This window comes from Pagrus major, chromosome 4, assembly GCF_040436345.1.
Source record: "Pagrus major chromosome 4, Pma_NU_1.0".
Classification (NCBI taxonomy): domain Eukaryota; kingdom Metazoa; phylum Chordata; class Actinopteri; order Spariformes; family Sparidae; genus Pagrus; species Pagrus major.
The window spans coordinates 2,021,402-2,049,391 of record NC_133218.1 but is presented as its reverse complement, the minus strand read 5'-3'; the positions used below and the strand labels follow the sequence as shown (position 1 = coordinate 2,049,391).

Below are 27,990 nucleotides of genomic sequence, written 5' to 3'. Positions count from 1 at the left end.
ATGACACAAACTGCCTTTAGATTGGGTCCCTGTAAACCTTGTCTGCCATTGGGGGTGGGGGGTGTATGTTGTATGTGAAAGGTGCTTTTCAGAGAAACAACTGCATTAAAGAAACAAAACACAAGCAGATAGTTTTGATTTGTTTATTTGGCTAATAGCAAATTTTATCACAAAAGTAGAAAATTATATCTAATGTTAGAAAACAATCTTACATACAATGGCGTGGCATATACAAAATATTTTTAAAAACTGCTGACATATCCTTAACAAAGCACTGGACAATTCAGAGTAACATCACTGATGTTCCTTGAGAGGCAGAAGGATTTGCGAGATCAGTTTATCATGTGATCTCGAGAATCCATCTGGCCAGGCTTCAGGCTATGCACTTGTGGCCAAGCCACAGTTGTTTGGACCAATCAGTGCCTTCTGAGGAACTACTGGCAGCTACTGGCACTGTTTATATGTGACGACCAGGCAGCGAGAGAGACAAGAAGCAACTCTCGTCTGAAAGCAACACTGGAGGCTCCTCAAGTAGAGATGCTGTTATGCACCAGTTATGTCAGAACTGGGGAGTATTTCTTATATATTTTTTCATTGGAGGAGGAGCAATGGATAGCACTGGAGGCTTCCCTCGCTGGAAAAGATGTTTTCGCTCTCTCCTGACTGGTTTTGGCAAGAGCTTGACTCACCAAGAGCCTCCAGTGGTAGTACTCCTACCGTTAATGTGATTGGTTGAAATTAGCCCTTGATCGACGCAGATGGTTCGTCCAATCACCTGCCAAGTAACTTTTAAATGGCCTGTCCAATTCCACTTCCCGCAGATGACTTCCCAAATGGTCCTTTGTTACAAACCATCTGGTACATCAGGTCATCACTGATGTTCACATACTGCAAGAGGGGCTGCTTCTTTGTTCTGTGCTATGTACAATATGAGTATGAAAAAAACATATTGATTACAGAACTGCAATCTATGTGAAATCACAGGTGTTCATTTTGTTTTAATCACATGATTAATATTACAAGATTATTTGCAGAAAACTCCTGAGCCATGTTGGTACATCTCTCGTCAACAATTTACAGCATATGCTGTGGTAAAAGTATAAAGTCTGTACAATAAAAATTCCCTCATCTAAACTGCCAGCAAAAACAGGTTTCTGATAATACGAGAAAAAAGCCTCTTAAAATCCACAAAGTAAAATATTCCAATAGTTGTGTAATCTGGTATTAACACATTTAGTACTTTTTTGCATGTTCTGACAGTACTGCTTTGTCAAAATCATATTAATTCTCAAGTTAGCTTTCAAGTAATTATTCTTGAAAACATCTGATAGTTCATATACAACAAAAAAATCAACAATACACAGTAGAACATTTAGCATTCCTTTCAGCTGCAGAGAAAGTTAAAATTGCACTTAGTTAATTCTGAGCAAAAAGTTGCATGTGCTGCGTAACCTTTAAAAAAGAGACTGCTATCCATCAACCGACCATTTTGCTAAACCCTGATCCCTTTAACAAATGTTGCTACCTGTAAGGCTTTCCATTCTCATACAGCACATATGCTATATATACACATATATTATAGTAACCTTGTCAAATTTACCCCTCAAAATTATTAGCAATTTTTGAACCTGTAGGTCGCTGATTTCAGACTGAGGAAGACAAAAGCAGCTTCTCATGTCTAGCTGTCCCTGTTGCAGGAAGATTTGATCAGTTAGGTAAATAGGCTAGCTATCATGAGATGATTGAAAAATTGCTGGTTCTGTTTAAACAAGTTGATCCACTTTTGACATAAAAAAGAAGAGGCTTTTAGGATGAATTTGGCTAACTGAACACTGACATTGGCTCAGTGCTTCATTTGTAAATCAAAAAAGGTCCCAGGACACAGATAGGGTGATGCTCGCATGGGTCAGGGGGAGCGAAAATGAAAAATGTTGTTACAAACTGAGCATTATTTATTTGCATGTATTAATCAGAGCATTCACAATAAACACCCAAAATCAGCAGGGAGAGGTGTGTAGCTGATTAACATTACTATTTGCACACGCTCCATCACTCTCTTCTTCTCTCTTCCTACCTGTCCCTTCACCTCCCTGTCGACTCGTCTCCCCTGTGTTTGTGGACGGCTACAATGGGGGGAATTGAATAAGGGCCTACAGATCTACAAACAACTACAAAAAGCAGCAGGCTAAGAAACCAAACTAAGTGGCATGTTCTGTCCATTTGTCCGCCTGACAGATCGATCACCTCGGATCCATTTCAGCACTATGGACAGCCTCACAGATTCGCACCTATGCACAAGCATCTTAAATCAACCGTAGGCCTACTCATGTCATCATATTACAGCACAAACAGCCACTTAGTTGTAGGGTTTACAGACATCATATGCCAAAAATATTTAGACACTAAAAAGCATAGCTCACATGCCAGTTTAGTTTGCGTTTCATGCAAAAGTCACAGCTTTAATTATGTTTCGGGCATCACTGCGTGACATGACCGCTCCTTCTATCTCTTTTAAAGTCAGATTTAAAATGCCTGCATAATAGGCAAACAAGCAGTTTTGAGAAACTTCAGTGGGAAATAAAAGGACAGGAGAGACAACATTAAATATTATTCAAAATGTATTTGATAGTGACCAAGGAGGTGCAGGACGCTATCAAATAGGTACCGGTCCCAATCTGTGAGGTCCCGGATCCTGTTCTGGCAGGATTCGGCACAAAGAGCAAGACAGAGCTGCTATTGTCAGCCTAAAGTCTAATAGCGTTGTTTCATCTATTCCTTCAATGTTTGCTCTTAAAAAAGGTATGACCCTACAAATTCGTTGTACCGTATATCACTTTACGACGATGATTGGACAATCACTGTTCAGGAGAAGGGTTTAGCAAATGGTCAATGCCAATTCAATCTGCTATGACTGACATTCACCAGCTCTTCCTGTTGCTTGAGTTATTTGCAGGTTTCGCAAGTTTCAGCTTCTGGACCTCCCTGAGAACAATGTCAGCCTTCTTCAGCTTTTCCATAGCCTGGGTCAGCAGCTCCTCTGGCAAGCTCTCCTCGTCACTTCCTCTCTGGGACTGGGACACTCTGCTCAGGAGCCTGCTCGTCTTTTCCGTCTCTAGAGCCACTTCCGCCTCAAGTTTCATGACATCATCACCAGGAGCCCCGTTGTTTCCAGCCACAGGTCTGGTTTGCTGTCTCACCTGCTGAGTACAGGCTGAAGAATCAGATAGTAGATCTCCGCTGGAGGCTGACCTGGCCTTGGTTGAGGGTTTGAGAGGAGGAGTGGGCTCTGGCCGCTGACAGGGAAATACCTTAGATCTAACCTGAGACTTGGTTGCAGCCTCTGTTTGCCTTAAATCAACAGGAATCTGAATGTCATCTTCACTGGTGTCCAACACATCCAGACCCACATGGCTTCCTCTCAATGCAGCAGTAGATGCTGCCAGTGTGTCTTCACTGCCAGAGCCTTCACTCTCATCGTCTGAGTGCTGACCGCTGTCTACAGACTTCTCCTCCGCCTTCTTTCTCTTCTCCCCATGCAAGTTAGAAAGCAGTGGACTCAGGCTGAGGCTGTCAGTAACTGGGTCATTTGAAGTCACTACGACTGAGGGTACTCCACTCTTGGGTAGTGACTCTTCTGCTTGAGAAGAACTGCCTGAGGTATCTGAGGCTGTTTGCAGCAAAGCAGTAGGGTCTTCTCCTTCCTTAGGACACTGGTCGGTTATAGTTTCTTTGTGGTCTATGTGTTTCGTGTCCAGCTGGGTATGTTTCTCAGGCTCTTTTTTGCGGGTTAGAGGAGGACTAGGGCTCTTTCTGAGTGGCTCTGTCTGTGCTAATGGCTCATTGTCAGATGACTTGTTTATGTCCCTGCTTATAGTCTCCTCTGATTCTTCTTCAGAAACCTGCCCTGCTGCACTTGGACTCTCAGACTGATCATCTCTGACACTAGGAAGAGCTCCTTTAGAAATCAACTGCTCCGCCTCATCTGTTTTGACAGCTGTTCCTTGTACCTCCTTCTTATTGTCTTCTTTCCCAGTATTCTCATCAGTTGTGTCTTGAACCTCCTGGTCTGGCTCCACAGGGTGATGGGAAGGTTTCTTCTCTTTGGATGGAGGGGTAGGGGGGTGAGAGTTTGGCCTGGATTGTGGGGCCTCTGCAATGTTGCTCATGGAGCTGCTGGAGCTGGGTTTGTTGGGAGGGGTTGGTGGTGGACCAGCCTTTTTCTTGGCATCAGGACTCCTTTCAGATATCTTCTCAGCTTTGACATCCTCTGTAGCTTCTTCAACAGATGAAACACAGGGCTTGGCTTCTTTAGAAGGAGGCATAGGTGGCTTCAGGACCTTAAAAACATTGCATTATATTTGATAAGCCATGTTATCCAAACAGAAAGAAAGACATACACAAATACTCTTGCATTGTATGACAAGACTTTAATAGCATTATACAGACCTTTTTCACGAGGCCCTCTGTATCAGGTTCATCCTCAGGTGTAAGACAGGGTTTGGCCTCTTTGATAGGGGGCATCGGAGGTTTGATGACCTTTTTCTGGGGACATACCTCTGGCTCAGTCTGAGCCTCCTCCTCAGCGCTTGGTCCTGACTGTTTCTCTTTAGCTTCACTGGTATTGGACGGAGGTGTTGGGACTTTGGCCTCTTTGGGGGTCTCAGTGCCATCAACACTGGTGTGATGGGTCCCATTAGGCATCAATGCATCCTCAAGATCAAGATCCAAACGCAGGATACCATCAGACGACATATCAGCAACCTAGAAGTGAAGGAAAATATCATACACAAGACATTCAATTCAATTAAAAGGGCCATACTATGCTTTTTGGGTTGTTCCTCTACTTTTGTGCGGTAATTCCTGAAGTGTGGGCCATGGCCCACTGCTGGGCTGTAAAGGTACTGCAGGTGGGCCGTGAGTGGTCATTTACAATAAATAAATAAAACATTTTTAATTCTGTGTTCTGTTTGTAATTAAGTTAATTACCATATTAATTACCATAGAATACTTACGATTAAATATTTAACTTTTAAAACATGATCAGAACTGATGAACAAAGGAATTAGATTACTTGTTATTTTTCATTTATACTGTAGTGGACTGGTCAACCATAATTCACCATAATCTGACTCACTGACAACTAACTGCTGGTAAATGCTCCCTAGTAAGTGTCAGTGTGTAACCATGACAATGGAGAGTTGGGAGGGGCTAAGGTTAGCAGTTTTCCCACTGTTGGAGTTCTTTCTTTTGTGGGAATAAACGGTTAATAAAACAGAGTCAAAGAGAGAAGTTGTTCATCTCCTGTTTTCCACAACTTCTACATTGGATCACGTCGGGGGTTACACACTGACGCTTACTAGGGGGCATTGCCCAACAGTCAGTTGTCAGTGAGTCAGATTATGGTGAATTGTGTTTGACCAGTCCACTACAAGATGACCTATTTCTATCTGCCGTTGTGTTGAAGTCCTTTTCCAATTGATGGGGGAACAGACTCTGACACAACATCGGAACATTATATTACATCATTTCATGTCAATGACAGGAAATTGTAACTGCATGTGTTAGCATGTATTGAAAGATACGCAAATGTATTAGTTGTTACGTGTATGTGAATGGACTCTTAATTTGCACTGCAGTGCCTTAGATTGATGTTCACATAGAAGTATGCAATATTTTTTACGACGGACCATGGCGTTTCAGCATTCTTAAGCGTGAACCCATTTTTTTAATGTGATAAAAAAGCTAAGAGCTAAGCATGGGAGCTGCTCCGTTGTTGGCTGCAAGATTGAACACATAAGTCTTCATCTATTCCAATCAAGACCCAGCTGATTAACTTAATTTGATGGAAAACAGTAAAAAGTCAAGAATGTATCAGTATAGCCTGTCCATGACCCAATGTGAAACTTGGAAGCTGTAAGTTTTTCTTTCTGTGTATATTGAAGAACTACCTCAGCTAGCGTTAGCTTTGTTGTTATACAAAGACAGTTTTGCTCCAGTGTCCTCACTGATGTGTGTGTCTGTGTGTGTTGCTGCTGTGTGTAAATTTACTTGATAAGACAGGCCCTAATGATAATGATATAGCAAGTTGAAGAAGATCATGTGTGTCAAAGAAATGGTCTAACAGCAGTAATTCCTTTCCATGGAAACTTTGTATAACTTTAATGATCAGCCAGCAGTTATTTTGCTCACACCATACAAAGACCTTTACAAAGCTGTGACGTTAGGGGCCTGCTGGGCTGTGAGGCTGAGGCTAATACAGATTATATTCCTTCTCTAGCATGCAGTGGTAGAGTTTTTATATTTACGGTAGAAGTCTTCTCACTAGTGGGTTAAAACACCAGCAGAGCCCGACCAGAGACCTGGTGAGTGTTGCTGACTCAGGCTGACCAATCAGAGCAGACTGTTCTTTTCGGAAGGGAGGCCTTAAGGAGGACTGAGCTAATTCGAAGCATTTTAGACAAATGGTGAGCATGGTGCTGCAGCAATGGACAGTATGACAAAAAAAAAGTTTTTTGAACATTAAATATGTAAACCTATCCTAATAGACTCAATTTTCAAGTTTTACTCCACTTAGTGGTCGTCTGTGTTTCCACTAATGAATACACCTTACTGTCGCTGTATTAATGGCTTCAGTCATGCATTTATTTGTTGCTCATCGCTGGGGTCTTTACATCTATTCTTGACACGACCATGAGTAATTATGTAATTCATGTAACGAACAGCAAAAATGTTTGTGCATGCTTAGTCACCCCAAAAATCAATCAAAAAAATCCTAATAAACACTGTTTGTAACTCATTACTGAGACCATTTATAACAATTACAGAAATGTCATACTGACGAAATACTTTAAAATATGTCTTCTAGATTTTCAAGCTTTAACATAAAAGGAGGGTTTATTATTATTTACTGATTTGTATGTTTGGTATGATTGTATGTGGTTAGTAGTTTAATAAACTTGGTGATGATATTTTTCTTGTACTAAGTATTACTGTTACACCACTCAAGAACTTAGGAGAAACTTTAAGAAATGAGACCAAATTTAAATATATGGCTATCGTGTTCGTTTCCTAAAGGGTGGTGCCTTGAGGTAAATATAGCTCGAAGCGAGTGAAATCACTCTACTTCATCTGTTTTACAGGTTCATGTGGTACACTATATAATCTTGCTGTCTCTTGAGACTTATTAATAATCATTAAAATGTTGTTATCCTAAGGCATTCTTGCTAAAACAATTATAATTTAAGGTATCTTGAGCCTTGAATTTATGAAAAAAAAACTTTATGCGAGCTTTATGAACATCAATCCATGTATCAGCATGAAACAACAGGAGTAGTTTAGTTGAGCTAGTCATGCATGTTTGAACCAATAAAAAAACCCATCCAAACGTAAGAACAAGAAAACTCAACGCAGAGTTGAGATTCAAATCCTGACCTGCTTACTGTAGCAGCAGAGCTAACCACCTAGTGTCTGTAACACAATGGATTCTCAAATTCACACACACAAACCTCTTTCATGTGTATCCTGGTCGGAGGCCGCCGGTTGCGGTTCCCTTTGGGCCTTGTTCGAGTAACATGCTCTAAATTGCTGCTTTCATCAATCTTCACCTGTGAAAACATGAAGCTTATTCATTCACCTTTCCACTCAATCCATCTGAGCTTTCAATAGCTTAACACATATAAAAACTCAGTGAGGATGCCACTGACGGAAATTAAGAGACACTTCTGATTTTGTGTGCAGATTACACATGTTCACCTGATCAAAGACTTTGTTTTTCGCTCGATTGATGCCATCACTCAGAGCTTTGATCCAAGCCTCCTTTTCCTCTGCAGTCTGAGCCTGGAACTTCACATCATGGACCTGTCAGTCGCATACAGCAGAGAAATGACCCGTGTCAGACGTAAACACAGAATAGTCATTTCAAAATAAAGTTGATGATCAAAGGTAAAACATACAGCAAGTGTTATGGAGCATTTAATGTACAGTCTTTTCCTTTTGCTTTTTGCTTTTCCATTGGAAGAATTAAATCTCCTAACTTGTTTATTTAAGGAAGCACTTGTATTAGTAGATTTTCTGCCAGATCAGAGACCTAAACTGAAAAGTCCTTGATTTTACACTTACAATCAACGCTCTTCACAGCTCTTTGTTTGCAGTGTCCCACAGCTCTATTTTCACTGTTCAGCCCTAGTTGCAAGGTAAAGTGAAAAAAAATACCCTATCTTGAATTACAGTCTAAAATGTTTTAAATTACATTTCAAACAGTAAATACATTAATGTGGGGACTTTTGCTCAAGAAGCTACATTACAAATTTACTCAGACTCCAAACTTCAGAGAAGTCTTCCATGTATCACACACTGTAATTCATTCACTCTTTTCCTCTCTGACACTCACTCTACCTCTTCAAACCCAACATCTCTCAGTCTCTCAACTATGTGAGCTTACTTGATGTTTTTTTAACTGAACAGTGACAGGTGGTTGGTTGTGGGACACACTGGTGCTGTGCTGCTAAAAGTAAATCTTTTCTTTAAGAGGGTTGCCTTGGAGAATCCAAGAGGCAGCCAAGCAGCTCTTCACATCCTGCTCAGAAGTGAAGAGCTCTATTCACAATGAGCAACCACAATAGAGCACCAACTACCAAAAGCTTCTGGAACTTTAACAAATATGCATTGTTTTATAAAGCTGAATGATGGTTTTTCAACTTGCAAAACAGTAATTTGTAGCAGTATTTCCCTTTTTTAAACTTACCTTTATTCAGAAAATAACAAAGACAATATACACCAAAACAACTGGTTTAGCCTTATCTTTCATAGCAATGCCATAAAGATAATATGTAGTTGTAATCATAGTAATATATAAAAGAAACTGTCCCACTAATGCACTTCATCTGACAACAAGCTTGACAGCCCCTTCTTAAAGGGCCCATGTGGAATTTTCTTGTAAACAAACAAAAGTCACATTATATTAACATTCAGTGTTAGTCACCAAAATGTATTGTGTGTGTCCTCTAACAAAAAAGATCAATATATTTCTTTCCTCATAAAACACATGCAAAGTCAATTTTTCTGAAACCAGAAGGATGCACTATAAAGATAAATGAATGGGTTAGCTTTATGTAGAGTTTAAACGTTTTCAATGTCATAAAGGAAGCTGGATCACCATGGTAATGGTGGAGGTAACGTTCAGAGCTTTGGATTAAAATAAAGTGTTGCCCTTTCACTATATATTTCCCTGATGATATTCTCAATGAGCCATATACTGTGCAGTAGATTCCCAGCCTTAGGTAATATTAACACTTAACATTTTTCACAGCATGTCATCCATACACTCGAAGAATGATGAACACACAGCAGCTACAGACCACTTTTTTTTTTTAAACCTGAAGAGTCAGTTGGTAATTTTCACAGATAATATTTAATCAGTAAAATTAATTTCATTTTGATTTGGCCAAATACTAAAATGATTTCCACACATTCTTCATTATAGGACAGTGTCACATCTTCTTGAGTATAATGTTTAAGTAAGTATGCTGTCTCAAGTTTGCAGTTTTTCACACACACACACACACACAGCTACCCCTTTCATATTTCATACATTTATTTTATCCACTGTTAATATAATATATTGATTAGTGCAGCTTTAAAGGAGAAAAGTGGTTATATGTGTACTGACTTTACTTGTATCAGGAATTAATTTCAATTATTTTCTAACATGTGTTGCATCTATCAATTAGTTGACTCTTCACAAGCTTGTTAAACCCACATGACTAAACTTCTTGACTCACAACTTCTGTTTAAAGAAATACGATTTTTACATGTCCTATTACTTTGTCACACAATTGATAGTAGCTTCTCCTGTCTGGCTGATAGCCAGAGCAATTTAAGAGTAACTTCACACTGAACCAACTGAGTTTGTAAAGCTGGTCCCAGTTAATTAACAGCCAAAGCTGCGTTTTCCACTTAACTTGGACAGAGGGTGGGTCTCAGCCCAGAGTAGAGTACAAATGATAGAGACACAGGTCCAGAAAAATGTTCTCACTTACATGTGAAATTGTTGGCATTTTTTGACATTAATTTCTCAGGAAATAATGCATTGATCTTGATGAAAAAAATCTGCTGTATTTAGGTGGCTTGGTATCTATGAGTGAGTACAGTTTGATGTGGCTCAAAATACAAACTTGGATCTAGCAAATAAAATTGCTTACTTGATTGAATTAAAGGGGACTGTTGGAATTTGGCCATTCAATGAGTGCCATTCAATTGGAATTCGTGAAGGGGGCATCGTCAGGCTAAAATGGCAATTTAAGTTGCTCTTGCTCTTTTTAAACCAACTGCAGGGGAGGTCAACACAGTAACACATGTTTTGGTTCTCTTTATTCTTCTGCTTTTGTTGTTAAGTTTAATTGTTGGTTAGTTCTTCAGTTTCACTTCCTTCATTCTCTGTCACTGTGTGAAACTGAGGCATCGATACATTTGCAGTTGCTTCTTTGCATTGTTCCCTTTGGTGCGCGTCCGTCCACCTGTTTTAATGCCCATTCTCACTAAGCGCACAATAAACCCCAAATATCACAAAGAAGTTTTTATGCTATACACACAAGTCGCATAGGTCCCTGCGAGGTACACAGGGCCCCGCCTCCCCCTGCTGTCAAGGTATGAAGCGTAACTATCATTGTGGTCACAAGAAGAGTAAAAAAACAACAACAACATGAGAGTTAATTGTGGGAACAGCAGTCAGGTAAACTTGTGTTTTCCCCTCTCCGAGTGTGATATCAGCAATAAACAGCAACATTAAGTTCATGTGTCCATTTATTGCAAAACCTGTTTATGTTACCTAATATTGCTTCTGCAAAATTTTGTGGGAGCTACTCTTCCATTCTCACTCCCAACGCATCAAATACAGCAGCCTGGTCAGTGACTTTTCTTCTGGAGACCAGGGCGCGCATCCTGTTTGTGACAAGATTTGTTTTTGAGTTATGTCACGTCAGTTAATATACATAAATGTAACTTACATGACATGAGTTATGTCACTTTAGTTGTTTACATTCCATAAATTTTGAGACTGAACGTAGTTATTTTAACCCAAAGTATGACCTTTCCTTAAACCTAACCAAGTAGTTTCTGGTGCCTGAACCTAACCAAACCACGACCATTTGACAAGGTAACAACAGGTCAAAAGTCACCATATGTCATAGAATGTAAGCTGCTTGTCGGCAAGCCTTATTTTGAGAGTCTAACCAGATGTTGCATATTACGTATTATTGCTAACTTGACAGGTAGAGCGTCACAGTTTGAAGCTTAAAGAGTAACTAGTAACCGTTTTTATACTGGACAGCAACCCGCCAATTTGGCTGTCCTTTTTGTGGCTAGGTCCGCGAATTTAGTCAGACCGCGGTATATTGGGGGTCTGTTTTGGTCTGCCAATATGACGCCTGTGTCTTAACTGCTCCTGGAGCCCCACTCAGAATCAAGGCATTTTTTGAATTTCCAGCCTAGATGCACCTCAGCCAAAACCTAGGGGTTTAGTTACTCTTTAAGGACACCGATCAAGCTGCCATACTTGACAAGTTAGGCGTGAGAACATGTTGATGTGACCAATTACATTCTAATTATGTTAAAATACTGCCTTAATACACCCATGGCATATTTATTTAGCATTTAACATTGAAAAGATAAGTAAAGGTAATGAGTTCTGAGGAACTGCATTGAACATTTACACACCATTCTGTTTTCCCCAAAGCATCTCTCGGCTCACCTTATTTCCAGACTTGGCTGATCGAATCAGTATCAGTCTGTGCTTCTTCTTGAAGGGGCTCTTCAGTTCATGACATTTATCATAGTTTTCCAAGTCAAGCCTGTCCAAGCAGTTCTGCAGGTCCTGCAATACAAAGTACAACTACCTGCAAATTTGCTATTCCAAATAAAAGATAAAGCAGACGTAACTGAGATTTTTATGAAAACAAACAGCAAATCCCACAACCTTCTAGCAAGAACTGGACTGTCTTTTACGTAACATAGTTGCTTATTCTGCACAATCCTCTGACTGTATTATCTATTTTTTGAGAGCCGTGTTTTTGTTTTTTTCAAACTGCACATAAAATGACATTTCAACAGTTACATGACATTGGAGCAAAATCAAAATTGAGAATGCTGCATGAGAAGAGTAATAAAAGAAGAAGAAGAAAGTGTACCTCATTTTCATACACTACAACCTCTGTCTTCTCCACATGGATGTAGCGGTCCTTATAGCTTGCCAAAAGTCTGCCGGGGGCCTTCTTTACCCAGCCAGCCTTACCCAGGAACTTTGGCCCTTTACACTGGGTTGGCTCCTCTTTTGCATCCTTCAATGACACAGAGGAAGGAAATCACAATCACATACATGTCAGTGTACTCTGTTGGTAGAACTTCCACAGGATATCTTTTTTTTCCTTTTTTGGGACAAGGTGGTAGGTCATCTAATGGTTTTTCCACTTTCACTTTAACTGCAAGTGTGTCTCAACTTGGTGAAGAGCAGAGCACCTACAAAGAAAGGAACAGCAAGCAGGGAGGAAAGTCATTGCAGACACAGCAAGAGGGGCAAGACAATTTGCCATACTTAGGTGGCTGGTACAATGAGTACAATTTGATATGGATCTGAATAAATATCCGGTTATAGTAGGTAAATAGGTTTATAAAGAGGGAAGTCTTTTTTCAGCTGCTATACGGTAACAAATAGGGTTAGAAACATGCAACTACCACCAATGTGCATCTGAGATAATGGGGATTCAGAAGGATCTTAATGTATAATTCAAGTTCATTAACAGTGAACGGGCATCTGCCTCATCTGACTTATGTGTCACACATTAGCTGTAGCAAGTAGTATTTTGTCATTAAACACTCCTAGCACACAGACAAAGACAGAAGTTGACAGTTGACAACACTGGAAATAGAACAGCAGTGTACCCAGACACATTACTGTGTTGACCCACGAAGACGCCATAAGTGTGAGGGCCGGCTGAACCTGTCAGAGAACCACCAAGCACCATCTCAGTTAGGGCTGGGCAATATATATCGTTGTCGTGATATGAGACTATATACTGTCTGAGATTTTGGATATCATTATATTTGTTGTCTTTTCCTGGTTTTAAAGGCTGCATTAACACTTAGTCATTATATCCACATTACTGATGATTATTTATCAAAATTCCCATGGTGTTAATGTTTTGTGTACTGATAGTATTCCTACAATACAAGATCTAGGTCTTTGGTTGTGATATTTGATTTTTTCGTATTTCTGACATGTCAAAATATTGAGATATATAATGTATACCACTATACAGGCTAAACAATACTGTGATATTATTCTAGGTCCATACTGCTAAGCCCTAATCAGCCTCTTACATACAAATAATGGCTGTTTTGGTTGATTTAAATTATTAGTCTCTTACAGGACACAAACAATGTTATAGGTGAGTGATTAAGTATGTGTGTGGCAGTATGGTATCAGTCTAAATAACTTATCGGTAAGATGTATAATATACCTGTTGACTTCTTCCTGTTTTGACACTTGTGTTTTAAGTGATTTTCATAAAGGAATCTGCTAAATATAAAATATAAATACTTTCATTTTACTTTTAACATCTAATAATATCTGCTCCTATTGTTAAGGGAAATGTGACCAGTCATTTCCTAAATTTAAAGCAGAGATTGCATTTTAACTGAGAAATACTGCTTTTAAAACTACTTCCTATTCGATAAGACATGGCAATGTTCCTAATTGTGTAACCAAACCTAACTCTAAGAGGAAATGTGCCTGTGCTCAGTTTAGTCTTGCACTGAGCTTGTGCAGCAAATAAGAAAAAACTCCAGCCCTGCTTACGTTGTAGTGTTACTTCAAAAATAGTTTGGTGTTAGAGAACTTGGGCTGAGGCCTGTTAAGATCAGCAGCTCTCACCTCATATCAGGCTTTTTCATTTTTGACAACAGGCCGTGCCTGTGACACAGCTCATCTCACCTCAAACCATAACGCATTTAGACAATATTTATCTACTTTGGGCTTTGCTCTGCACATTAGCTGCCTGCATGTTTTGTCCCACTGCTATTTGTTCACAGATGTAGGTTAAGTGATAGTATGTCAATTGTGTTCACAATTCAGCCTAAAAGGGAAGTATCTATGCAGCCGCTGCTAGGCAACATGAAACACATCCTCTAGTGTGAGTAATAGTGAATCTGTGAACAAATTAGAAAAGAACTGAAACACTTTAGACTTATAATGAAAGCTGTAAGGGCTGCTGCTGTGTTCCACCAATACACACCACATAGACTACTTACAAACCTAACCCCAACCCAACAATGTCAGTGTGTTTTGGGAATGAAGTTAGATGAAAAGAAGTACTTTAAAGTTCTAAGCAGGTATAAAAAAATAAATAATAATAATATACTGTGTATATATATAGATATATATATATAAACATATATATGTATGTATTAGAGGGGCTGGTTAGAAAAGTTTCTTTGGACATTTTGATACTTTTTGCAGTGAAAAATAGTTGCCATTGTCGTCTTTTGGTTTGCGATGAATTAAAGCAGACTTCACTATGGCGACCGACCTCCATGGAATATTGACTTCTGTCTACGTATATACAGAATCGTGGCGTCAGCTCTGTGTAAACCCAGCTAATCAACAAGTGCAGGTGTCTGCAAAATTCACCGCCTTTGTTTCTGTAGGTGGAACTGCCACAGGATATCTATTTTTTCTTTTTTTTTCTTTTTGGGATTAGGCTGGAGGTCATCCAACTGTTTTTCCACTTTCACTGTAACTGTGACTGTGTCTGAACTTGGTAAAGAGCAGCGCACCTGCAAAGAAAGGACTGGCAGGCAGGGAGGAAAGTAATTCCACACAGAGAGCAAGAGGGGCAAAAAAAATCTACTTTGTATAACCACTTTAAAACAGACTAAGTTGAATGATAGGTTCACCACAGAAAGACAAAGTCCCTCTTGCTCACAGTGGCCTGCATGTCTCTGACATGGGTGAACATGGAAAAAACTGATGAGGCTGGGTGGAACACTTCAGTACAGTACAGTACAGCAACCCACCCTTGCAAAAGAGCAGCAAGAGGTTTCCATTACTCAGGGCTCAGCTGACTACTATAGCTCTGCACTGTGAGATCACAGAGTAGGTGAACGAGCTCCAATTTTAGACTCACACAGGAAGTCTGCTCTGCACTGAAACACAGACCTCACCAACACTTCAACCCATAACTATTAGCAGTCTTATCTGTGGTGTTGTGGTGAACTCTGAAATGGATCTCCTGTCAGCTACCATTATGCAGATTAAGATAATGTGTTGATGCAGTTATAAAATAACAACATGCTAAAGCTAAGGTCTTAAAAGAGGAAGAGAAGATAGAGTGCAGGGTTTTTAAGAGACACACCTCAGCAGACATGTGTTTCTGATTAAGTTTTAGGTCAGAGAGCATCTGGCATTCATTGATTTTCACGCTGACCTGCCCAGCATGAACTCACCAAAAGCGTGACTGAAGCTCACACTTTAGATTCAGATTACTTCCTTTTCCATTAAATTTAGCCCCATTGAATACTTACTGTTTGAGCTGGGAGAAGACAGTGGGGCTGGATCAATTTGTTTTGCAAGTATTATTAACTTATCTTAAAATGAAACACAAGTTACTGGCCAATCAGTGATGATTGGTGATGTGACAAAAGGTATTAAAAAAGGCTATAAAAGCTGAAATGATAAGCAATAAAGTTCTGATTAAGAATTTCTGACTTAAAAACAGTCAAATTCAAGAGATTAAAATGTGAGGACATAGAGTGGGGTCCAAAAGTCTGAGACCACATTAAACATCTCGAATATTGTCACATACCAAACCCCAAAAAATTCAGAAGGGTTAAGGATACAGAAGGGGGCAGTAGATGGAACTCTAAAATGCTTTACAGAAGCTTGAACAGTGGTATCCAAACCACAATCAGACAGACCCAAAGTGACCACACCATCAGAGGATCAATACATCAAGCTTAGTTTACTGAGAGTTTGAAAAGCAACTTCATCACAGAATTTGTTAAATAAACAACGCAAGACTGCAATCAGCAAAAGTTCTGTCAGAACTGAGACAACATGACTCAGCAGGTTTTGCTCAAGCTTGTGGAGTCCATGGTAGCTTGAGCAAATGCAGATATTCATGTACATTGTGTCCATTTAAATTCCTCACAGGCTGGACACACTGGCCTCGTGAGCAGCGCATGTGCAATGCAGAACGTCTTGCTTTTCTTTTTTGGCGTCCATGTTAACAGGTTAGAGCAGCCACACTGGCTGCCTGAGTAGCACGTCCCACGCGCATATAAGGCAAGGCTGCAGCGGCGCTTCATCTAGAGACTTGGAATCTCACCTATTTTTACCACAACACGTGCGCAGTTCTCCGCAAAAATGGACCTGAAACGACCTGCAGACAGTCATATCGACATCATACCAGCGTTTTGTTTTTTTTTTATTGGATATTTTATATTTCTTTTTTTTTGTTAGGGCCTGAGCACCAAGTGAGAGGACCCCTTTGAATTTTTTTTTCTGGCAAATGAATTGCTTTTGTGAGGGCTTAACAAAATTTCACAAAATTCAACAGTGGTGGAGATTTACGTATTTTATATGTTTCTGCTATGGATGGGGCAAAATGGCTCATTGGCGCCCCCTAAAAGGCAGCCCTAAATTTCACCTACAGGTTTGAAATTTGGTGCACGTGTATTGCAACAAGACATCCGAAAAAAAAAGTTCTGTGGCCATGACCTAAAACCAACAGAAAGTCATCAATTTTGAATTTAGTGCTTAGCATGGTGGCGCGGTGGTTAACAGAGGACCTTTGAGTTTGCATATTCTCCCTGTGCTTGTGTGGGTTTCCTCCAGTACTCCAGTATCCCCTACCAACAAAAAACCCCTACCATCAAAAAACATTCGCCCTTTACCAAGGCACTGGCTAAGACATGGAGTTGGTCCAGGGGTGCATACGTTGCCCACTACCCCCTCAGGATGGGTTAAATGCAGAATACCAGTTTCATTATGATGTACATTGTATAATATGGAATAAAAAAATGTATTATTTTTCCTCTATTTTTGGCGATTTGCACATGTTGTGCTATCACCAACAAATCGTATAGCTTTAACTGGATCGACTTCAAACTTTATCAGGGCAATCTTAACAACTTTGCGATTAAAAGTTATCAAAAGCTTGAGTTTTTCACCAGGAAACAGGAAGTTATTGTAAATCCATTGCACATGGTCAAATCTGCACCAAACTTCACATGTTGGATAAGAGTCCTGCCCTGAAGACATTGACATGCCTATATTCTGTTACAGTCATAACACCACCTAGTGGCAACGGGAAATTATATTTTTCTATACATCTTACAACAGCCGCCTGCACCTGGTTTACCTAAAGCCAAAAACCAGTATGTTGGAGCTACTACCTCAACCAAGGATGTTATAATTATACCTGGACACAGTCATGGAGGCCAAGTCTCATTCATTTCTATGAAAGCTGCTCAGTGGCGCATGAAGCTAAAATGACCCGACTGTCTTCCACATAGTTTCCACATTGTGGGGCCCATAGAGCTTGTGGACTAGAGACTTCCACCGATCAAGCCGGCTAACTTCCGGTTTAGCACTTGGCTAACTTAAATGGGGATAAAATAATTTAACCATGCGGCTCTTCAAGACTGCAAATTTTATTGGACTGAATGGATCAAATTCTGACAGTGAAACAAGTCATTTTGTGGGTGTTGCGACGCTCAAAAAAATGTATCCACTGTTTTACAGACACTTCTGTCACAATGTAAGCTTATGGGAAAAAGTATTTTTGGGCCCCAGTTCATCGCGTGACGATGTTTGGCCACTACGAAAACTGGTTTCAAAGCCTGGCACTCGTCCTGGGGGCCTGACCTCAACCCAACAGTAAGTCAACCATTTAGAATTTTTTCTGCTCATTTTTGGTGATTTGTATGTGTTGTGTTTCAACAAACTCCTTGTACAGCTTTAACCCAATCAACTTCAAATTTTCACAGGCCAATCTTAACACCTTTGTGATGAAAAGATATAAAAACTTGAGATTTTGTTGAATGACGTGACCGTGGCCAGCATGGTCATTCGCCATAAAACAGGTGGTTGTTGTAACTTCATTGTACATGCACCAAACCTCACACGTTTGGTAAAAGTCCCAGACGGGGGCGCTGTTTAGCTCAGTTGGTAGAGCAGGCGTCCCATGTACAGAGGCTTTGCCCTCGCTGCAGCAGCCCTGGGTTCGAGTCCCGGCCTGGGGCTCTTTGCTGCATGTCACTCCCCCTCTCTCTCATCCTGATTCCTGTCTATCTTCAGCTGTTCTGTCAATAAAGCCATAAAAAAAAGTCCCAGACGGAACACATTTACATAACAATAATCACTTACACTCAGTGCCCCCTAGTGGCAGCAGGAAATGCCATTTCTTAAACTGAGAGGTACTGCTTCGAGCCACATAACCACATCTGCCTCATACATGGTGAGAAAACTCTGAAGACCATGATGATGCTGTATTGTGAACATTGTGAGTTTTCGTTGAAGGGCGTGGCCAATGGTGGCACGGTAAAGGCCGATGTGGCGCTGTGACACAGGAAATTGCTGTAACTCCATTGTGCATACTCAAAGCTGCCCCAAACTTCAGGTGTTGGATAAGAGTCATAGTGCCATCTAGTTGCACCAGTAAGTTTTCTTTTTTGTTTTTATTTCCCTTTATGTGTTACTGCTAGCAGGTTGACCATATCCACCTCAAATTTCATGAGAAAATCCTCAAGACCTTGATGACAGTATATGGAGAAGATTCTCAGTTCCCCTTCGCCATGAAACAGGAAGTTATAACTTCTGTTTAAATGGTAAAATATTTCCCAATTTCACATCTTTGATCAGAGTCCTGCCCAAAACACTTGTTCATGCCAATTAGTAGGTATATTCACTACGCCACCTACTGTCAACAGGAAGTGAGGCTTGTCTGACAATCAGTATTTCACTTAGATGGTGCGGTCTATCCTTGACCACCTTAAACCCAATGTGTAATTGGTTAGTTTTCTCTAGTGCCAAATAGTGGACACAGGAAGTTATTGACCTCCTTGGCACAGTGTCCAAAACACAAGGAAATTCCAGAAGCATGTCAAACAAATCAATTAAAGTCAAACAATCTTAATGAAAAATGAAAACTGCAAGCTGTGATGAACGGCCCCTTGTACCCCTGTGCCCGTCTGTTGCTGTACGCCCCGATGCCCATTCGGGCCCATTCATCACTGTTTGCAGTTTTAATGTTGCTGTTGTTTTGGAAGTTCTTCCCGTTTGGCAGACAAGTTTTTTATTTATTTGATGTTATTTAACTTTTTTTTTATTGTTGTATATCATTCGGCCAGACATGTTGGCTAGTTATTGCTTTTATTGAACTTGCTCTTACTTGGGCTCCCACTTGATAATTTCTTTATTGTTAGTACAATGGTTGTTACCATATTTATATCCTTTCTAGCCCATATGAATGTGATTTCAGGGCGTTGGTGGAACAGAGCTTAATGCTCAGTCAATTTTCCCTGAAAAAAATTCTTGTTGATTGTTCAAAGATTCAACTTTTCACTTAAATTGTTAAACTGATATTATCATTTGTAATGAAGAAATAGTATTACATTCAAAACAAATGCAAAATTAAAGTATCTTCACAAGTGGTCTGTACTTCCTGTTTTGTGTCGTTGCTGCTGATGTTGTCAGAGCCAAGTGTGCTGCAACAGAAGAATGTTGGGGTTGATAGACTGTCCACACCCTACTACTTTCTAAAGCCAGAGAGAAAACTACACATCAAACCTGTCCTGCTTATTTATATTTTTAGTTGTGACAGTGGTGGTGTTTCATAGTTAGTCACAGATCAATTACTCACACAGGGAGGATATATATTTTTGTAATGCCACCATGGCTAGAATAACACCCACGTTCTTACTACATAGCCTGTTGTTTCTAAACACAAATGGTGTCACACAGCATACAAACATCATTATTCTGAACTCACACATGTAGATAATGTGAAAATGAATAACTTTATCAGACAAAAAGGTACATCACATCAGCAATATGAATTTACAGTTTTCATGGGTGCTGGAATTAGTGACTATTTTCACTACTGACTCATCTAATGGTTCAAAACCCCAAAGATATGTGGAAAGTAACAAATCCTCACATTGGAGACTAGAAGATGGGAATATTTGGCATTTGTACTTGATAAATTACTTAAATGTTAATCCATCTTCAAAATAAATTCCAATTAATTTTCTGTTCATCATTTTTCAACCCTATTTTGTACAGCTGACCCGGGCTGAAAAGAAAACCAGGCCTAGCATGTAAAAATCATTGTAAACATTGCAAAATAACACAGCTCTCCAGAAGACGACTCACAAAGCAATACCCGAACATGACCATGATTCACTTTGTTTTTAATGCCAAGTAACTATGAACAATGCAAGCCTCATATGTCAAAATACCACCGTTCTAATGCTCTGAACACAGAATACACTTCAGAAAACATTGACAGATTTTTCTAAAAGTTCATTTATTTGCTGTGGACCTTACTTTGTTCATAGTTTCCTTGTTTGTGCTTTGAACATCAAATTATTTTGGAACATCAATGACCAACAAAGTGGAATGTTGAAAAATTCTCTTGACAAACCACAAAATCCATTAACATCCAAAAAATGCTTCCTCTCACATGTGATTACAGCTAGACCAACTTATCTGACAAACATTTAGAATGGCAACCATATAAATTATCTAAAATCAGTTAGACTGATGAAGCATTGTTGTATTAGTAGGTATCAGCTGTTAGATTCATGTTTCACCATCACTAGCTCAGTTACCAGCTGAGTAGCTATCAGCTGACTAGTCGTGTCCAGGCATATATGCATGTGTACTGGAAAATGTAATCTTTTCCATCAGGTGGGTTTGGTGGACAATTCTAAACACTACCCTAACCCCCAAAAACCTTGGGACGCTGTATAAAACATAAATAAAATAAAATAAATTAAAATACAATAATGTGAACGTGAACTGTGTTGACATTCTTTTAAGTGTTCTTGAGACCGTGTGGTAATAGCCTTTATATAATCATGTGTTTCACATGGTGGTGAACCTCATCCCATCTCTGCTTGTGAACAACTGAGCCTTTTGAGGATGCTCCTTTCAAACCCTGGGTTTGGGGGATGGGACAATATAAGATAAGATTTTATTGTTGATCGTGATCAAAAACAACCGGGATAAGTTGATGGTGGTGAATTTCCATTATCAGGATAATTGTGAATATCCTCACATGATTTACTTGAAAAATCTATCTGGCTTGATAGTGTACAGTCCTGTATTGATTTCCTGATTTATTATATATTACCACACGGGGCGCCCGCATTTTTTTGGTAATTCCAAAATGGGTGCCAATCACGCAGATACTAATCGCTACAGGTGTGGCTATTTAAAAAAAACCCTTGGAAATGCATGTTTTGGCTGAAACAGTGCGCTTGTGGAGCGAGGCTGGCTTGTGCAGTTGAAAAGAATACAGTCAAAGGTGTGGATCAGAGCTGTAGCAAATGCAAGATTCTTTGTTGTTGTAGTTGGGGGCAAAGAATGGCAGCAAAGCTGCTGAATTCATCCAAAATTAACCCCTGAATCTAGAGCTATTTTGGTAATCGCTTAATGGTTTCAGTCATTTGTCAACAAAATGCTAAATATCTGCTGGTTCCAGCTTCTCAAATATGGGGATTTTCTGATTTTATCATATATAATTCTTGGATTGTTGAATAAAACAAGCAATTTCACATCACTTTGGGCTCTGTGAAGTTGTGATGGGTGTTTGGGTACTTTTGACATAGGCGATGAATAACTCGATTAATCAGGAAAACAATTAGTAGACTAATCAATAATCAAAATAATAATCAATTGCAGCCCTAATTGTCTAATAGCTTATCAATATTAATCTTCCACTTATTGTCATCGGTGCACAACACATCATTTTAAAGGACAAGTTGACCCAAAACGGCCTCCCTCCATGTTGATGGAATCCCGGTGAGGTTTCGTTGTTCGCAAAACATTTCTGGAGATTCACAGCAAAACAGCGTTGCAGCATTCTCCTAAACAACGAAGATAGATAGGGACTAGGGCTGCACGATATTGGAAAAAACTGACTTTGCGATTTTTTTTTAACCCTGTGATATATATTGTGATATGAAAAATTAGATGAGTTCATTTGCCTCCTACATCGCAGGCCTTGCGATGTGACTACTGCGCACATGTACATCACGATGACGATGCTCAAACGATATATCGTGCAGCTTTAATAGGGACTTGTTTTAAAACGTATAAAACTATTTTTACTTTTATACAAAACTTCACCTGACTTTCCATCAGCATGGGGGTGAGTACACAATACATTTTCATTATTGGGGGAACTGTTCCTTTAAACCCAGTTATTAGACGCTCCTAAGTAAAAAAATAACGTTGGCGTCGTAGTTAAGTATACAGGTTTGTACTGTTTGTAATGAAGTTTGGACACAATTTCATGTCCATCCAAGCTTTGGCTGTGCTCCAACTGTCAGTCACCTAACATAAGCAAACAAAATAACATTATTTCACTACTTCCATTTAATGCTAGATAAATCCTGTGTGCATAAAGTACAAATGTCTTCTAAAAGAACATTTGCCGAACATTCTTATCTTTTGGAGGTGTTCGTCCCTACAAGGACACAAATTCAAGAGCACACACACACACACACACACACACACACACACACACACACACACACACACACACACACTCACCACTGAGGACTCTTTCTTTTTCATAAAGGCACTTTCCCAGAAATTGTCAGTGGTGCCCCAGTAAGAAGATGTGCATACACACACATCCATTGTGTAGCAGAGGCCTGGATTGCAGGCTGATAATGAGAGAGGGTTAATAGTTTTCTGCCTGACACATAATGTAGCAGTCTGTTTCCTCTTTACTGAATGGCTCAAGCAGACACGTCACGTTGCACTGTAGGTCAGCGGGATGGCGAGAAAAGGATGACTCACATGGAGCTGAGACAAAAGATCATCATGGAAGGGCCACAGTTGTTTTGGGGTTGAAAGGTAAAGAAGATAAGGCAGAATGTGGAGTAGAGACGAGGAGAGTGGGAAATGACAAATTAAAAATAAAGACAAAGATAAGAGCAAAACCGCTATACACGGGCAGCCAGCCAAGTAGTGGGTGTTCATACTAGCACACATTCCAGTCATGAACATCAAGCAAGAGTTTTAGTTCAGCTTTAGATATGAGAGTACAATATCCAAACAGAACTATTTCTAAACCAGAGAAGTCCAAATTAATTATGAATTCTCCTGTTAGCACCGGTGAATACTGACTATTCTAAGTCAGTATTCACCGGTGCTTAGATTTACCATGACCTGGATGACTGAGAACCTTCATCAACATATGAATACTGACATACTCAAACAACTTCTATTGAACCCTTCTCAGGCAGTTTTGGTCCTACTGGCCCTCGCCCTAACCCATCTGTACTCTGGGAATCCCCAGCCAAACCACACATCATTCTCTCACATCACAAAACATCCACACATTATGAGGTTTAATGCGAATCATTAGCTCTGTCTTCTTCAGTTATCAAAAAAATTCCCAGGTAATGTGGCCTTTTTAATAGCGTCACTCAGGGCTCTAGACTAACTTTTTCCCAGGTAGCACTGGTGCTACCTAGCTTTTCATTTGGTAGCACAAAAATAAATTAGGTAGCACACCTTATTTTTCTTTGTTGTGTGACATTAATAAAACGTATCATGCCGGTGATAGTTTTTATTTCTATACCATTGTTAAAACATCATGCGAAAACACACGCAAGGGAATTTCGTCTTTACACACCATACGCAGATACCCGGTAGTTGCCCGAATTAAGGGTTCAGCTTCGGGACAAAAAAAAAATATTTCTTTCTATTTGAGGCAAAAGTCATGAACAAAAACGTGTTGAAAATGCGCTGAAATTACAAAGTAAACGAAACAATTGTAAGATAATCCACAAGACAAATCACAAGTTTTAAATCAGTCATCACTTTGGACTGATTGATTGACTGACTTACCGGTAGAAGAGGAATCGGCGCATTGTCTACCTTTGGAGTTGGCGGAGTTGTTCAGAAGTGACACCGAGGAAGAAGATTTCGTTGGCTTTAGTGATTATGAGTGACACTGATTGTTTGGTTGTAGCATGTTATATATGCTATATTTAGTCGAATGACTCTACCGTAATATGTTACGTTAACATAGCCTACCAGGCACGTTCTCAGTTCGTTGTTTATGCGTCATATAACGCAGGCTACACTTATTCAGCCTGTTGTTCTCTATTCTATTTTTATTTTAAATTGCCTTTCGTGACATGCGCATGCTGTTATTACTATTCTGTGGAAGCGCATCGTTCGTTTTTCCCGGCAGAAATGTACGTTGTTTAAAGCCCCCAACAGTGCGCTGATGGTCATGAAAATAGAGCCCGAAATGTCTATCCTTGGTGTTGGATATTATCAAATAAATTTCCCCAAAAAATTTGATGCGACTTATACTCCAGTGCGACTTAGCCTATACATGTTTTTTTTTTCGTTCTTTATTATGCATTTTTGGCTGGTGCAAATACGGTATATATTATATTTATTATCAACCACACGTCCGCACGGTCACGGCTGAGGAGGGTAGTGAAAGGGGGGTCCTCTCCAAGTCGCACCGGTGCGACCTGTTTGAAAATTAACTCGCACATTTTGAAATTAGGTCGCATGTGCGACCTATTAGGTCGCACTCTAGAGCCTTGGCGTCACTTATCCATGTATAAAGTGTAGTGAGATGGCAGAGTCACTGTTATATGTAATAACACACTGCAACTGAGTGACTTTTTCTAACAAACTAGATGTTTTGTATCATCAAATGTATCACAGCAACAACAAAAAAAAGACAACCCACCTCAGATTATTGGTGCTATAAATATGTTTAAATTGTTGTCTAGTGTACACTACACTAGACGAAGAATGAAAAGCGAATGCAATGCAGGACTCAAGTCACACCACCAAACATCTGCTCGCATTGCAGTTCTGACACAAAACCATCCACAAAACTGATTAAAGCAAAAGTAATGAAAAGTGCAACCTCTGAAAGTCATCAAGAAGACCCAGCCCACCATGACAGTGACCACATAGCTCTGTTGTTCCTGTTTGAAGTGAAACTCTGGCAAATCACAAATCTGGAAATATGACTGTTGTAGTGTTTATTAGTGTTTACATGGTATATATTAATGTATACATGGTAGAAACTATTTATACATAGGCTCTTTTTTAATGATGCACCATATATATTGGACCAATTGGAATTTATATTATTGGTTATCAGCTGATAATAAGATTATGATAAACAGCAACATGATTGCACTTTGCAATACAGTTCCACAAGGGTTGAGAGAGGATGGAAACATCTACATGTTTTAACACAAGCCTTATTAGTACTGTTACTATGGAATATGAAATAATCCATCTTTGTTCACTACATCTGAGCCTTTCTTACCCTCAGGTATGATTAAACTACAGGTCATGACCTTCTTTTTAAAATACAAGAATGTGAAATCATTAGTTCTGTTATTGGCTGAAAAAACTCAATTTCTAGCTTAAGCCATGTATAGCCTGTATTTGACTTGCATCTTCAACATTTCATTTTGATTAAGTCACAGGTAAAATCGTCTCACTGAATAAGAAGAAAACATATTTTTAAGTAGGCTATTCTTTAAATTTGAGTTGTAACTGTTGTGGTTTATAGCCTAAGTAGTGTGTCGTGGAGAGTGGTTCTCAGGGCTGCATCCAATCATCAGATTCTGATTGGGAAGGAGAATGAAGTTAAATAACTTTTCTCAAACAACATTACAATTAAAGGGTGGGGTACAACATGCTTGAAAAAAATGTTTGCAACAAGTTCCCTGCATGCTGTAGACCAACTCAGTATGTCTCTACTTGACTTCCCCTTTCTAGTAAGTTGGCTTCCTCAAAATGCCAAATTCTTACTGAGGCATGGAGTCGATCAGCTGTTACATGAGCCCACTGTAGAGTATGTATCACACAGGGCCTTTTATGATTTTAGGATTCTTCTGAGCAACAAATCATTACAACAGTCTGTCTTAAGAGATAAAATATTGTATCATCGTGCATGAGCATCTAGCTATGGCAAATCACACACAAACAGGAAACGTTGTTGACACTTATGACACATTGGTCCATCACGATGAATCCGCCAAAGGTACAACCAAATAAGTATTTTCTGTATTTGTGAAATGTTAACCTTTGACGTTTTTCCTTCAATCCTGTCCACTGAAATGAACCCTTACGGAGCGTCACTCTGTTGAAATACCGTTCACCTAAGTGCTAGATGGATTTTGTAATAATGCCGAACGTATTAGAGGACCTATCTGACTCAAACGAGGTCTCAATTTCTGTTTTAAACATTAAGTGGGTACACCCACACATGGTGCTACAATAAAATGGAAGATTTTTGAACGGAGGTTGCAGTTTTCTCTAGAGTTGTCGTCGCAAATTTCGTATGGAATCTGACCAACAAGTTGATGCAACAGATTGACAGGTGGGCAGGTGCTTTGTGCCAGAAAGTGTTTGAGTGTTGATTTAAGATGACTGTGTGAGGCAGGACGGCAGGAAACCAGGCGTCGTTATGAATCTAAACATACGTCTTTCTCTCAGGACTATCAGGCCTTCGTGTATCTCCAACATATTCGCGCTGCCACCTCTTCTACCGCCCATAACTTCGCTCTGATGACCTGGTCGCGCCCTGCACATTATTTTGCTCCCGAGGTTTATCACACAGGCTAGTGAATCCCAGCTCCAGTGTTCACTCTCACTAAACGTCCTCAAAATTACGACCCGACATTGCAAACACAACTGCAAAGTATCTGCGACAAAAAGCAAAGCAGCAGCGGCTACACCGTGGGACTGAAGTGACTACTCACATCTTCCATGATAAAGGACCAGAATCCGTTATGTGAGCGGTAACTAGTGTAAAAACTCGACGTCGCCTTTATCCTCTCCAGAAACAGTTCACTTCTTCCCCATCGGTCGGCAGCTGACACATCTCCGACAGCACGCCTAAGTGAAGGAAATAAGGAACCGTGTGTTTTATGACACCAAGGGTCGTCTCTTCCTCTTCTTCTGCTCAGAGAAAAAAAGTTCTAAGAGAAAGTTTAGTTTCCGGTTGAACTGCCTTCACACTCTTGAATCGAGTCGAGGAGGAGCAACGCGAACAGCAGCCAGCAGCGCCTGAACGCATCATCTGAGGCGTCTGAATCCAGACTGCCTCCAGGGAAGTTTAGACGACATGCGTTGCATCAAGCGTTCGCCTTTCTCAGCGAGATGATCGACGAGACCAGAATACAAACGGCTGCAAGTGCAGCATCCCCAGCGAAAACCTTGTTATGGAGGAAACATTTCCACAGTCCACCAGTGTTCAGGGGGAAGGCTTTTCTGGGCAAACATGTTGTAATTTGACTGGAGGCTTTCATTTTAAGCCTCCTTACACGACTTTGTCAGCATATATGTATATGGACGCTGCTGGATGATGAACATTATAGTGGCTCTCATGTTACTACACTCAACACTTCCTGGTAGGTGTGGTGGTGTGAGGGGATGTTTAAAACTGGCAATAAAGTATTTAAGACGGACAGACAGACAGAAACCGGGCCTACAGTAAGTGATGGCCTTATGAGTGGTTAATGAATGCATGAATTTATTAATTAATACTGATGGTTAATAGATCAGTTGTAAGCCATTATCAAAAACAAAAAATTGGATGATTAGGTTGTGAAAGAACATGTTTATTCTTTCTATTTTGTAAAAATGCAGGTAGAAATGTTGGTATTACACTAATAAATACTTAATTTAGCAGACATGTGACTCAAGTC

General features: G+C 39.8%; 1 protein-coding gene across 1 annotated transcript; it reads right to left on the bottom strand.

Annotated features, from left to right (window-relative positions):
- Positions 1–129: 129 nt before the first annotated feature.
- Positions 130–27,305, bottom strand: plekho2 (pleckstrin homology domain containing, family O member 2). Its single transcript, XM_073464963.1, has 7 exons — positions 27,043–27,305; positions 12,183–12,332; positions 11,747–11,869; positions 7,753–7,857; positions 7,506–7,604; positions 4,447–4,761; positions 130–4,337 (listed from the first exon to the last, which is right to left on the bottom strand). The coding sequence occupies exons 1-7, from the start codon at positions 27,049–27,051 to the stop codon at positions 2,919–2,921; spliced, it is 2,220 nt and encodes a 739-aa protein (XP_073321064.1). The 5' UTR covers positions 27,052–27,305; the 3' UTR covers positions 130–2,918.
- Positions 27,306–27,990: the final 685 nt, after the last annotated feature.